At 42.1% G+C, this 15045-nt stretch overlaps 1 protein-coding gene across 2 annotated transcripts in view; it reads right to left on the reverse strand.

The window, feature by feature from the left end:
* lama5 (laminin, alpha 5) overlaps window positions 1-15045 on the reverse strand; it is a 247530-nt gene that overhangs the window by 121654 nt on the left and 110831 nt on the right. For both annotated transcript variants that reach the window (XM_068000366.1, XM_068000365.1), the window contains exons 7-13: window positions 13017-13132; window positions 8660-8778; window positions 7617-7707; window positions 7385-7519; window positions 4700-4759; window positions 1888-2028; window positions 776-913 (exon numbers count right to left, since the gene is read on the reverse strand). In XM_068000366.1, the coding sequence (XP_067856467.1) occupies window positions 776-913; window positions 1888-2028; window positions 4700-4759; window positions 7385-7519; window positions 7617-7707; window positions 8660-8778; window positions 13017-13132 (800 nt within the window). The remainder of the gene's footprint in view (window positions 1-775; window positions 914-1887; window positions 2029-4699; window positions 4760-7384; window positions 7520-7616; window positions 7708-8659; window positions 8779-13016; window positions 13133-15045) is intronic.

Below are 15045 nucleotides of genomic sequence, written 5' to 3' on the forward strand. Positions count from 1 at the left end.
AGAAGAGGCACTGGGTACAAAAAGTCGAGGTAGTGTTCGGGGCGGGGTAGTGAGAAGGGATGCTGATATTTTTTCTTTTTTAAATAAGGAACTCCCCTTTGGTCATTGTATGGCTAGAATGCAGTTCAAGCACGCCATTGCATTATGAGGTTGCACCCAATTTTAATATTATTTGTGGGGGGAGGGGGACCTAATAGACCTTGCGTAAAGCGTGCTGGACGCTTGGGTGTGTTGTAGACCCTAGGTAACCCCACCTGATTTTCTGGCAACCGCCATTGGATTATAAACCCCATGGTGAATATGTTCAAATCGAACAATATGACTGTCATTTGCACTTCAAAAGTAATTCATTGGCTATGAAGTGCTTTGGCTTGCCTTGAGGACATAAAAGGCACTTTATAAATGCAAATTCTTTCTCTATCTGTGAATCTTCATTTATAGCTAGTTAATTGTACATGTAATCTCTGATTTGTAAAAAGGAAAACCACTCACAATTATTAATTTTGTTCTGAAACTATTTAACAAGTGGTCTATGCAATTTTCCACTGGGTGCTCTTGACATGTTGAAAATGGTAATGTTCTTATATATTTTGCTGATAGTAATGTATATTTTTAGTTTTGTTTATTGTCAGTATTCCAAACAAAGGTTTAGATTAATATTCAGCATTGAAGATAAATTTTAAAACCTGAATGATGGAAGATTTATTTCAATTTTTTCCTATATTCTTCACTCTGTACAGAATTCTACAATTTGGAAACCCAAGCACTAACTCACGTTGGCAGAGTGGGTAGTTGAAGTAGCCTGGGGCACACTGGTCGCAGTAGAAACCTTCAAATCCTTGACGACAGAAACACTGTCCAGTCTCTTCATTGCAGCTCCCGTCAGCAACCCCTGGGCCTGAACAGCGACATGCTACAATCATAAAATAAAGGTAATTACAGAGTGCATGGGATAATCAAACTGTCACAGCACAGGGAAGCCTAAACTTCCTAATGGTAATGGTTTGAAAAAGTTGGGCCCCAACACTGATGACTCATTAGCCAAGCTATCTTCCCAGTGCCCATTTTGCTGATTATCAGCCAGGCAACTAGACTGTGCATTTCATGGGAGTGGAGTGTCCCATCTCCAGACATATTGGAATGAGACATGGAAACAATTATCTTATCCACCAATCCACTCCTCAAGCTAATCATTACGTAATGGTAATAAAGGCCGTTGTAAAGTGCCACCCTCTCAGGTGAAAGAGGTCAGAACGATGCTGACACGGGTTCTTAAAAAACGAAGGAGTATGTAACGTGAAAAGACTTGAAAAAAGTCTAACATTCAACATGTGTAATTCAATTATTTATTAAAATTATTTATTTATTTAAATTCTATTGAAGGGGAGTGGGACTAATTTGGATAGCTCTTTCAAAGGGCCGGCACAGGCACGATGGGCCGAATGGCCTCCTTCTGCGCTGTAAGATTCTACGATTCTATAATTTTTGGTGTTCTTAAGGTATTCAATACAATTGGTACTTCCTATCTGAACACCTTATGGTTCCATAGATCTGGGCTCTGGAGAGTAAGGCAGTGCTATTCTAAAAGTGACCCGAAGTGCTCAGTGCAGGTTGACACTGAGAAAACTCTCTGCGTATTATTAAGGTTACAGGGGTGGAAGGGAGGGATGCTCAGAGAAACAGCAACATCATCCTGACATAGCCCTGGATTTGAGGGTAGGACAAAGCTATTTTGTTTCCTTCATTGCTGTGGAAGGTTCCCTCTTCATTATTTCCCATTTTGGATTTACCTACCCAAAAGCTCAGGCGCAGACTAGAGTGGGACGTAACAGTAAGTGGTAGCACAGCGTAGGATGGAATGCTCCTTTGACCGCAGGAGTAACTTACGCTGACAGTTAGCTCCGAAGTGGCGAGGCATGCACTGATTACAGAAGCGGCCTGTAAAGTTTGGTTTGCAGCTGCAGCGTCCTGTGCGCAGGTCTGGCTGACAGTCGTTGTTCTCGGTTCCCGCTGCACTGCAGTCACAGTCTAACGTAAAAAGAAACATAGCAGTACGGCCGTGTGTACAAGTGGAGAGAATCAGAACATCCAAAAATCACAATCTCACTCCTCTTAACAGAATCATTGTTCAGTCCTGTTGAGTGGCTAATTTAATGCTGAGTGTTGCACATTCACATGTGCATAGCCTCATTTCAATAATCTGCTACTACAACAAGTTAAGAGTAATAATTGTATGACATACTGTCCTTTGGAAAATCTTTCTTTAAAATAAAATGAGGTCCCCCAGTAAATAAATTTAGTGCCCAGTGTAATACTGAGCTATACAGGCCATAAGCTCCCAGGTTCAATTCCAGTTCTGAGCAGAGTTATTTGATTTCAGCCAAAGGAACAGTTGGGGTCTTTAAATGGCCTCAGCACTCCTGGGTTAGGGAGACAAAATCAGCTCGGGTTCCTGCTCCTGATGGCTATTCAGCGAGCTGTGCTATAAAGTGCAAGTTTGTGGACACATATTGGTGAGGACAGGTTTGGACTCAGTTGTGGTGACTACCACTGCTGAATAGTCCACTGATACTCAGTGTCTAGGCCCACACACGAAGAATGGATGCTTGGCTCAGGTACTGCCAATGCCTGTGAACTACAGCAAGAGTCGAGAGAGAAGAGAAGACAATTGGAAAAAAGCTGCAACAGAAATAACCAAGTTTACTGATTTGCAACTTGTGTGGAAAAAATGGACAGAATTATGGAATACTATTCCCAAACTGGTAAAAAATCATGGAAAATCCCACAATCCCATGTAATTAAAGCAGAATTTGATTTATTCAGTTACTATAAACCCTCAACTAATTCTTTATGAACTCCTAGTTATAAACGGATGGAATTGTGGAATAAAATCCCCAAAACACCGGTAAAAATTGCAAACTCCCACGTAATAAAAGCAGAACATGACTTATTGAATTACTGTAAACCATTGGGTATCACTGATCTATTTCTCTATCAGGTCCTGATCAGCAAATAAATTGTTGCAGAAATCAATTATATTTTTGATTTTAGCGGTCAGTTGGGATGTTGCTCCCCGCCTAATACAAGTAAATGTTGGTGATTCATCTATTTCTGCTCATTGGGTATAGTTATACCATAAGAGACCATAAGAGATAGGAGCAGGAGTAGGCCATTCGGCCCCTCGAGCCTGCTCCGCCATTTAATGAGATCATGGCTGATCTGATTTTTACCTCAACTCCACTTTCCCGCCCTTTCCCCATATCCTTTGATTCCCTTGCTGATCAAAAATTAGTCTAACTCAGCCTTGAATGTATTCAATGACTCAGCCTCCACAGCTTTTTGGGGTAAAGAATTCTAAAGATTCACGATCCTCTGGGAGAAGAAATTCTTCCTCATTTCTGTCTTAAACGGGCAACCCCTTATTCTGAAACTACTCCCTAGCTTTAGAGTCCCCTCAGAATCTTGTATGTTTCAATTAGATCTCCTCTCATTCTTCTAAACTCCAATGAGTATAGACCCAACCTGTTCAATCTTTCCTCTAATGACTTCCATACCCGGAATCGACCTAGTGAACCTTCTCTGAACTGCCTCCAATGCAAGAAAGTCCTTCCTTAAATAAGGGCACCAGAACTGTACGCAGTACTCCAGGTGTGGTCTCACCAGCACCCTGTATAGTTGTAGCATGACTTCCCTGCTTTTATACTCTAGAAATAAAGGCCAATATTCCGTTTGCCTTCCAGATTACCTGCTGCACCTGTATGTTGACTTTTTGTGTTTCATGTACGAGGACATCCAGATCCCTCTGTACTGCAGCATTTTGTAGTATTTCTCCATTCAAATAATATTTTGCTTTTTTATTTTTCCTCCCAATAGTTGAGGCCCCAGCATTGAGCCCTGCAGCACCCCACTAGTTACAGATTGCCATTTTGAAAATTACCTTTTATCCCAACTCTTTAGTTAGCCAATCCTCTATCCATGCCAGTATATTACCCCCAACACCATGAGGTCTTATCTTGTGCAGTAATCGTTTATGTGGCACCTTATCAAATGTGCTGCATCCATTGGTTCCCCTTTATCCACCCTGCCCGTTACTTCCTCAAAGAACTCTAATAAATTTGTCAGACCTGATTTCCCCTTCATAAAACCATGTTGACTCTCCTTGATTGTATTATGAGCCTCCAAATTTCCTTCTACTACTTCCTTAATAATGGATTCATTATTCAGTTAACAGCACTAGGAAGTCAAACCATCTCTACTTTTGCATTTAGTGATGTCAGGCACGCCTAGAACTAAAGAATCGCAAGGATTTACTCCTCCCCTTTCTTTCTCCCGCTCACACACAGCTCTTGATGACTGTAGAGCAATGACGACATTCCCATTCTCTTCCCTAAACCCACACGGCTTATACGCACACATAAGCAGTAATGGGGCATGATTAAAGCAGCAAGAACTCAATTCACTTGAATCTCTCTGCAGCTGTCCAAGAGGAGACATTTCAGCTTGGGGTAGAGGCAGAAGAGAAAGCCCTCACGTAACACATGATCAATCTCCCTGAAACAAGTGTGACTACCACTTTGTAATCGTTCCACAGTCACCTTCTCATCATCGGTGTATAAAACATAATTAAAGCTGCAATATTGTATGGAGATTTAAACAAAGTACCCGAGACATTTTACACCTTGAAAGTCTCGTGACTTACTTATTATTTTTCCGACATGAATCAGAGCCCCTGTGGCTTGTGTGGGATCTACTGGCAAAGCTGTTGAACAAACACACAAGGTGAGTGGAATGTTTAATGGTTTAATGAACAAATCTTCTGATCAAAATACAGCCTAAAACGCACTCATCTGTTTAAATTAAATTGCAGGACAGAAGCTCAGTTTCTAACAAATTTATTTTTAAAAACTTATTAAAAGTCTTTTCTTTATAAAAGACCCAATTCAACTTGATGTTTGGTTTGTAACCAGAGGTTTAAAGTCTATCCTCAGCGTAATGACGATAAAAAAAACACAGTAAGCAAAAGTGTGCTCTTTTTGTGTTCCTTCTAAAACCTGGTTACAAATTGCCATTTGCTGAGGTTCAAGAACAGGCCTCCTGCCCGAATTCTTGGCTGAGACAGGTGCTTGGTGCAAGGAAAGAAATATTAAATCATTGTCAGCTATTTTTATTTTCAACCAGTCTTAATGTGCATAGAAATAAGATGCCTCCCCGTTATCTAACTAAGCAAGGTATGCCGCATGCCTTGCTTAGGCCCAACCATCTTCAGCTGCTTCATCAATGACCTTCCCTCCATCATAAGGTCAGAAATGGGGATGTTCGCTGATGACTGCACAGTGTTCAGTTCCATTCGCAACCCCTCAGATAATGAAGCAGTCTGAGCCTGCATGCAGCAAGACCTGGACAACATCCAGGCTTGGGCTGATAAGTGGCAAGTAACATTCGCGCCAGATAAGTGCCAGGCAATGACCATCTCCAACAAGAGAGAGTCTAACCACCTCCCCTTGACATTCAATGGCATTACCATCGCCGAATCCCCCACCATCAACATCCTGGGGGTCACCATTGACCAGAAACTGAACTGGACCAGCCATATAAATACTGTGGCTACGAGAGCAGGTCAGAGGCTGGGTATTCTGCGGCGAGTGACTCACCTCCTGACTCCCCAAAGCCTTTCCACCATCTACAAGGCACAAGTCAGGAGTGTGATGGAATACTCTCCACTTGCCTGGATGAGTGCAGCTCCAACAACACTCAAGAAGCTCGACACCATCCAAGATAAAGCAGCCCGCTTGATTGGCACCCCATCCACCACCCTAAACATTCACTCCCTTCACCACCGGCGCACTGTGGCTGCAGTGTGCACCATCCACAGGATGCACTGCAGCAACTCGCCAAGGCTTCTTCGACAGCACCTCCCAAACCCGCGACCTCTACCACCTAGAAGGACAAGGGCAGCAGGCGCATGGGAACAACACCACCTGCACGTTCCCCTCCAAGTCACACACCATCCCGACTTGGAAATATATCGCCGTTCCTTCATTGTCGCTGGGTCAAAATCCTGGAACTCCCTTCCTAACAGCACTGTGGGAGAACCTTCACCACACGGACTGCAGCGGTTCAAGAAGGCGGCTCACCACCACCTTCTCGAGGGCAATTAGGGATGGGCAATAAATGCCGGCCTTGCCAGCGACGCCCACATCCCGTGAACGAATAAAAAAAAAAAAAATGCCTGCACTGTTGCTGCATCAGTCCAACACACTGTGAATGCCACTCTTGCATTCCTACAGCACAGATATATTTGTGCCCCTTTTATGTCATGGAACAGTTTCCATTGGAAATGCTTCATGAGGTTGTGTTGGTTCCCATTTATACTGAGGGCCTGATTCCACAACTGAAAAATCTCAAAATCTGCACAGGTTCATTTTATCCAAAGTCTCATTCAGCTGGTCTGCATCCAGAACCAGAATAATATACTCAACAACGCGTGCCACCGCTGGCATTTCTGGTAAGAGACAGGAGATGAAACCCCTGCTCCAGAGGGGGCTTACTGCCATCAGGTGTCAGCCTTTCCTCAGTGGTAGCACTCTCACTTCTGAGTCCGAAGGTCACGAGTTTGAACCTCGTTGCACAGATGTGAGCACATAGTCTAGGCTGACACTTCAGTGCAGTACCAGGGGAGTGCTGTATCGTTAGAGGAGCCATCTGTTGGATGAGACGTTAAACCGAGGCCCCATCTGCACATTGAGATGGACGTAAAAGATCGTGTGACACCTTTTGAAGAGCAGCGGAGTTGTCTTAGTATCCTAGCCAGCATTTATCCCTCAACCAACACTATGAAAACCAGGTAACATGGTCGTTATCTTATTGCTGTTTGTGGGATCTTGCTGCGTGAAAATTGGCTGCCGCACTTTGCTAAATGACAGTAGTGATTACACTTCAAAAATACCTAATTGGCTGTGAAACACTTTGGGACATCTTGAGGTTATGAAAGGCGCTAAATAAATGAAAGTTATTTCTTTCTATCAGAGGACATCCTGTATTGTAAAGGGGGTATTAAAGAGGCCATCTGAGGTCAGTGCAAAACCTGGAAAAACACTCGAATGGGAATCGGAAGTCCAAACTGGGCTGAACCAAACTGTGTATAATCATTGTACAGGTGCTGGGAGAGGGGGTTGTGTCTGGTGAGGGAGGAGGGCCCATCTGATCCTTTATATGCATTTGCACCATGAGCCAGTGTGGCTCAGTCTCGTGTGGGCTCCCAAAACACACCACATTCATTCAGCTCCACCTTAAAATGCTGCCTCAAACAGAAAACATTTTGATTACATTCTGTAAATCTCAATAGTTAAAATAAAAGACTACGTCCTGTATACCTAATACTTACGGTAACAGTTGGGGAAGTCATAGTATCCGTCAGCACAGCGGTTACAGTTCTCACCAGCGTAATTGTACTTGCAGTAACAACGGCCTGTGTTATCCTCACAGGCATCTTCCGTGAACTCGGAATTGCAATTACAAGCTGGAACAACATGGTACACATCAGTTCCAAGTGTTAGTTTCCCACCCCCTCCCCCCAAGAAATATTATAAACAAATCATGTAATTAATAAAACTTACGAATGCAAGCATCCATAGAATCAGCTGGCACATTGGGTGGCCGATAATATCCGTGCACACAATGCTCGCAGTTGACCCCAGCAGTGTTGTGCTTGAAGATAAAGCAGGAGATAATTTAACAATTGAAGTGTTATTGTGCATGCATTTAACAGCAGAGCGTTGTAGAAAATGGCTGTCATAGGGAAAGGAATTTTGGGGGGGGTGGGGAGGGTTCTTCTCTAATTTTGCCTCCACTCTTGAGGTGCTGATTCACGCTCAGAGTTGGTCCTTCTAGTGCCTTATGCAACAAGCATTGCCTGGCTACCTCTCAATTTGTCTTGAACTTTGAAGATAGAGCTTTATTGTTGACTTTCCGACCCAGTGTTGGTTTTCCTGGGCTACAAATATCCTGCAGCCAGTCTCCATGAATGCTACTCTATATGGACAAGTAAGAGGAGTGTGTGAGCAGCCTGAGGATGACTCTCCTTCCAGTTTTTTTTCTTGTCTTTGTAGGATGGCACTGGGCTGCCATCCATGAATCCGTGTAGCAGTGAATCTGGGACTGGGATCTGGCGTGTCCCCATTGCTGTGGCACAGCAATGTGGTGTCCCAACATATTGAGCTGTCGGGCCATTTTGAACTTTGCCAGAGTTCAAATTTTCAACCTCACTCGTCTGCCTTCCATAATTATGATTGGAACACCGTCCCTTTTAATGGTAGAGTGTTTGTGTTTATTTGAAGTTAGTTTGTCAAAAGCATGCAGTGAATGAATTTGTATTAAAAACTCATCTTAACAAAATGTTAATGACTTGAACCATCTGTGGTTAGAACATAAGAACATAAGAAATAGGAGCAGGAGTAGGCCAATCGGCCCTTCGAGCCTGCTCCACCATTTAATAAGATCATGGCTGATCTGATCCTAACCTCAAATCTAAATTCATGTCCAATTTCCTGCCCGCTCTCCGATAAGAACATAAGTTAGCTGCTAAACTTTCACACAAAGACCTCATTTGCAAGAACAGAATCAATCGCAAGTACAGTCTGTATAAAATGCAGGTACTTACCTGACAATTAATACAGACGCCACCTCCTTCAAAGCGGCCATGGCTATTCAAGCTCCCTTGACGTTGTTCGACCGCAGGGTCATACACACATTTAAATGCGTGGCCGTGGCAATTGCAGGCTACGGGATGAATAATAGTTATGTTAAAAGATGAATGATTCATTAACTCAGGCTGAATCCTACAGAAAGTCCAACATCCATGCACCTGATAAGCTAAAGTGCACAACTGACTCCCAGTTTTTAAAAAAAGGCCATTTTTCATTGCATACAATGACTAACCTATTCCAGTGGCTTAGGTTATCGCTAATTTCAAATGTAGAATGTAACAAAATCACATGTTATATCTAAAGCCGTATTTTCTTAGACTATTAGAAAAAAAGGATGGGGTAGTCCAGCAGAGCGGATTGCCCACTCTTTATAGAACCCGATTTTCAATTCTTTGAAATCAGTGGAATGAAAATCATTTGGGTTATATAAATGGCAAGCAATCCACTCTGCCATTTTACCACCCAGGCAGTGAAGGTGAAAATCTACCCCAGTGGTGCAGTTCACTCATTAAAGTGGTTTTAGGTCTCACTAATACCAACCCAGCTACAGTGAAGTCCTCTCAAAAAAGCAACCTGGAACAATCCTGCAAACCACTCCCAAAAAAGACTAAAATTCTATTTGCTGGGAAATCAACTTTCACAATTATTAATTGAGCCCGAAGTAGCAGATTGGGGAAAGTTTGAGGAAATTTGGCGTTGGCAATCTTGTTAAGTGCAGGACAGTTTTGATTTGTAAAGGAAATACTAAGTAAGCTCTACCAGAATGGTAGAGGCTCAACCTGTATTATTCAGAAAGAGTAAACATACCCTGACACTTGTGCCTTCTTGAAGACCCGTACTCTGCCTTGTAAAACCTTAGCCTACCTATAGGAAAACCTGCTCTTTCAGATTTTAACTTGCCAATTCAACAACCGCATTTTGACCCCCCCATACTATCATTTACACCACTACAAAGGGAAGCTGGATAAGTACATAAGGGAGAAAGGAATGGAAGGATATGCTGCTGGGTTAGATGAGGTAGAGCGGGAGAAGGCTCATGTCGAGCATAAACACCGGGATAGACCAGGTGGGTCGAATGCCCTGTTTCTGTGCTGTAAATTCTATGTAATTCTATGCCAATTACAATGTAAATGAAAGGGGGAGGATTGGTACTTAGCTCAAACTTCACCTTGACCAGAACTTATTCACATCTGACTAGTTATCTTCGGCAAAGAAAAATAATACAGGACAAAATTAAGTACTAATAAAAATACAAATTCTGCCAACTTAAAAAAATATATAATTATGGCCCTTACAGGAGCACTGTGAACGCAGTGCATCAGAAGTGGACTCTGCACGGAGCATGGCCATAAAGCCCAAACTTCCGACCAGGCCTAATTTAAATATGAGGACCACGTACTTGGCACTCACAGGGGCACACTATGAATATCAATGACTTGGATGAATGGACTAAATGTATGGTTACTAAATTTACTGATGACACAAAGGTCGGTAGGAAAGTAAGTTGTGAAGAGGACATAAGGAGCCTGCAAAGGGATATAGATAGGTTAAGGGAGTGGGCAAAAATTTGGCAGATGGAGTATAATATGGGAAAATGTGAACTTTTCCACTTTGGCAGGAGGAATCGAAAAGCAGTATATTATTTAAATGGAGAGAGATTGCAGAACTCTGAGGTAGAGGGATCTGGGAGTCCTAGTACATGAATCACAAAAAGTTAGTGTGCAGTTACAGCAAGTCATTAGGAAGGCAAATGGAATGTTGTCATTTATTGCAAGGGGACATTGCTGCAGTTATTGCTACAATTGTACAGGGCATTGGTGAGACCACATCTGGAATACTGTGTGCAGTTTTGTCTCCTTATTTAAGAAAGGACATAATTGCTTTGGAGGCGGTTCAGAGAAGGTTCACTCGACTGATTCTTGGGATGACGGGGTTATCTTATGAGGAATGGTTGGACAAGTTGGGCCTGTATACATTGGAGTTTAGAAGAATGAGAGGTGATCTTATTGAAACATATTAGATCCTGAGGGAACTTGAAGGGGTAGATGCTGAGGGGATGTTTCCCCTTGTGGGAGAGGCTAGAACTAGGGGACACAGTTTCAAAATAAGGGATCTCCCATTTAAGAAGGAGATGAGGAGAAATTTTTTCTCTCAGAGGGTCGTGAGTCTGTAGACCTCCCTTCCTCAGAGAGCGGTGGAGGCAGGGTCATAGAATATTTTTAAAGCTGAGTTAGGTGGATTCCTGATTAACAACGGAGTCAAAGGTTATATTAGGTAAACGGGACAGTAGGGTTGAGGTCACAATCAGGTCAGCCATGATCTTATCAAATGGCAGAGCAGGCTCCAGTGGCCGAATCACCTACTCCTGCTCTTAATTCGTATGTTCGTACTGGGTGCAGGCCATAAAACAAAAGTGGAAATCTGAGCAAATCCGGAACCTTAAAGGCACCAACACCATTAAAGGGACAGGGATAGTTGGGAGAGTCAGCATTATTTTTTTTAAAGTAATGGGACAGAATTATTATCTGGACACCATCTGATGAAGAATGGTAAGTGTTTTAATTAATGCATGCATGATGAAAGTTGTGACTTGCACGTTAGTGGTCTTTTTGATTACTTAAAGGCTCTGTTCCTGTGTGCAGTTGTGCCATGGGTGGGATGGCAGCAACATTCCCAGCAGCTGGATGCCTCAACAGTCTATTTTGGAGGAACCTGATAAGAGGTTGCATCATTGTGACAAGCAGTAGGAGGTGGAATGGTATTATTAATGGGGGTAAGGAATGAGGAGGGAGCTGGATTGACTGTGAGACTTCTATTTTTATTCCAGTTAGCATGGAGCAATTGCATAGGCAAGAGGCCAAAAATAAAGACCTTTCTTGGCAGTACCAGCCTGTCCCTTAAGACAACACCTATAAGGCATTTTTGGGTGCAGTAGCACCAGGTTTTTCTGGGTGCAGTTTGCCCCTGAACTGCACCCGGTGCTATTAGTTGAGGTTTGAGTGCAAAGGTCTCTGACATGACTTTACATTACTGCACCCTCTTCAAGTACAGTCAGGTATCAACACCAGAAAGCTGTAGAGGAAGTTTGTGCGCAGTACTATTCAGGAGCAAAGGATGTTAGCATCCATTATTCCTCTGCATTGCTCCCATTTAATGGGTGTTATTTGGGAGCTGTCCGGCACAGTTCAGGATTTTCACAGGTTATTGAGAAAAATGTGAACCATATCTCTCTCCATTATGATGTAAGATCCATGGTAAAACATTATAGGTTGAAATCAATCATATTGGGTATGGCATGTTGGTTGGCAAAACATTGTGCTGATTTATAACTTGTGCCCCTTGGGTTCACAGATTATTAAAAAAAACACAAAGGGAAAGCAATTTATTGGATTTTAAAGGGCTTTATTTCTGCGTGCAATGTACCATTTTAAAAAATTTCCTTAGTTTATTTTAACTAAAGTAATTTAATGGTGAAGCTGGTAACCGATCTGTTTAACTGACAAACCATTAATAACTAATCCCTTCACTAATAATAACTACTTGCTTTGCAGGTTAATGCTCACTCAGGTTAGTTACTAGAATATCTGCTGACTTTACTGATAAGTTAATGAATCTCAACAACAAAACAAGTGAACAGGCAATTAAAACATGAGGATGTATAAAGCAAATCCATTGCATTCACATGGCTGTATATATCCGCTTATTTATTTGTACAGAATAAACACAAGCACAAAAAGCAGCGGCAGGCCTTTTTATCAGACACTCAAACAGGTAGAACAGGTAGGAACAAGATTAATGTTCTCAACTGAAAGCAAAATAATCAACAAAGCTAAAAAACTCTGAACTATGAATGACCTCACCAACAGTGCCACCTACAAACATGACAAGGAGGTGGGCTCCACCTGGTGGGAAGTGGCTCAGTGAGGCAGTGATGACGGGAAAGAGCTAAAGACACAGATTGAGAAAGCAATAATGCTATGATTATAAAGAGAGAGTGTTTTGTGAAAAAAATTGTAAAGAAAAGAAAATGTACACATGAAATCCATCGCTACACTTGCTGAGTTGAGGGGATGGGGCTGGCGGGGGTGGGGAAGAGTTGATTTCGAAGTTAAAGCAATCATCTCCGACCTAGATAGTTGTGTGTTTTATCCCTAATGGAGACTGGGATAACATAGGACTTCACACCAGTGACAATGTAATATCCCTTCTCTTCCACGGAATTATGTAAGAACCTTCCCAAGAGGTGAGGTGACAGTCAGCGTTTTTAAATACACAATTTTTGGGATACTAAAATCCCATACAAGTACTTACGTTCACATTCGTTGGCACTGTCTATTGTAGCTGGTTTCCAAGATAGCTGATTGTATCCAGGGCAACACTGATCACATGAACTTCCACAGGTGTTGTGTTGACAATCACATTGAAGTCTGGGAATATGAGATAGAAGTGATTTAGAGTTACTTACACATCAATAAACTGCTGAGCTTCTTCCACTGTTAATTATTGTAAGGTGTTGAATACAGCATCAAGTCATTGGGCAACAACATTAAATAAAAATTTTAGAAATACGAAGGAACTTGTATTTATATAGCACTTTATCACACGTCTCAGTAATGACCCAAAGCGCTTCATATTGAATGAATTCCATTGTGTAGTTATTGTTGTTATGTGGGTTACTCCACTATCCATGGAAGATCCCATGGATAGTGGAGTAAAGATCTAGTGTTCACCTAAACCACCGCAATAGGCAGACAGGGCCTAGTTTAATGTCTCAACTGAGTTTCTTCCTTCCTCACTGTGAAGTCAGTTGCTAAGTAATAATGACAAATTGCTCAACTTCACAGGAACGTAAATGGATGGAATAATTTGCCAGGTGGTATTGTGAAAGCAAAAATATAAGGGATATCCAAAATGTAGCTGGTTACTGTTAAGAGATTTGAGGTACTAGAAGAATGAGCTTCAATGGGATGTATGGCCTTTTCTTGCCCTTGAATTTTCTTGTGCCCAGTTTTATGTCAGCAGTGTGGTGGCAATCCACTCACAAATGTTATGGCTGGTTGTGTTTCTCACTATGCTGCTTGTGAGGAGTTCCTGATATCTACTTAGCAAGGGCTTAAGCCCACACTTGTCAACTGTCTAGTGACCAACTATTGACTTCCCTTTGGTGATGTATGGAGGGGGAGGGGTAGTGGTAAACGGTGTCTCTTTGGGGATGAACTGGCTCCAAAATGACGCACCTGTAAATGGAGAATCGTAAACATGTCAATCCTCCATGGCAATACCTGAGCCAAGCAGGTCTGTAGTTGTGCATGACACTGTTGATGATTGATCAGCCAACTTGGAGAGACTTGGAGAGCTAAGCCTATCACTGAGGCTGGGAATCTTCCAACTCAGTTGGTGATAACCCTGCAAGCCAATGCCCTAACAGGTAGGGTGGTCTCAATTGGACAAACAGAAAGCTAACCAATACTCTGTGCTGGTAAGCTGCATGGTTTTAGCTGTCTATACCTTGGTGCTTGCCAAACTGTGCTTAAGCTTTCTGGATTTAGGTAAATGAGGTGCATCCCTAAAGAGAGAGAATGCACATTTCATATAGGGCAGACAGAGACTCTACCTATGTGGATTTTTCATTATCTTGGTTTGGAGACTATTAAGAATGATGATGGGTTTTCATGCGTGAGGCCAAAAAAAAAGTCAAGTTCTTAATTCTGTGCTTTCACTGTGTGTTGCTTAAGTACAAATTGTCAGCATTTAATATTTGCAGACCTGTAAACTATTGCCCTCATTTAGATTCTAGAAACTGATCTCATTCGGAACAGTGGAAAATCTAAGGTAAGTCAAGCAAAGATAATTAGTTGGGTTTATCTCAGCACAGAAAAAGAAATCAAAGAGTTTGAATAAGAGATGGCTGTGATTACCACAGTTGCTGCATCAATTTTCTGTCACTAGATGTTGATTTGTGCTTTGTAAATACTGTGTGATAAAGGTATCTGGTCACTATGAGGCAATACTGCATAAATCTTTTTGAAATGAGACTACTATGGGAATGGAAAACCCAATAGCTATTCAGCCTTAACCACCTCTACTCATCTAATTATTTGCCAAGCAATAGTTCCAGGCATGAAGCCTCACTCAATGGCAGCAGATTAGAGAAACAGATGTGGAGGTTAGCATGCCCGACTTGTGGTGTTCCTAATTTTCCATTGATTAATTTCTGCTGATCTTCTGCCCGATTCTTTCATCCGTACGCCTGTTAAGCAATGCTCTGCACCAAGTGAATCATTTTACTCTTCAGCTCACTAAAGCAGTAAAGTAACTAGTTCTGCCGAGATGATGAATG

This window comes from Heptranchias perlo, chromosome 19, assembly GCF_035084215.1.
Source record: "Heptranchias perlo isolate sHepPer1 chromosome 19, sHepPer1.hap1, whole genome shotgun sequence".
In the NCBI taxonomy this organism is placed as follows: domain Eukaryota; kingdom Metazoa; phylum Chordata; class Chondrichthyes; order Hexanchiformes; family Hexanchidae; genus Heptranchias; species Heptranchias perlo.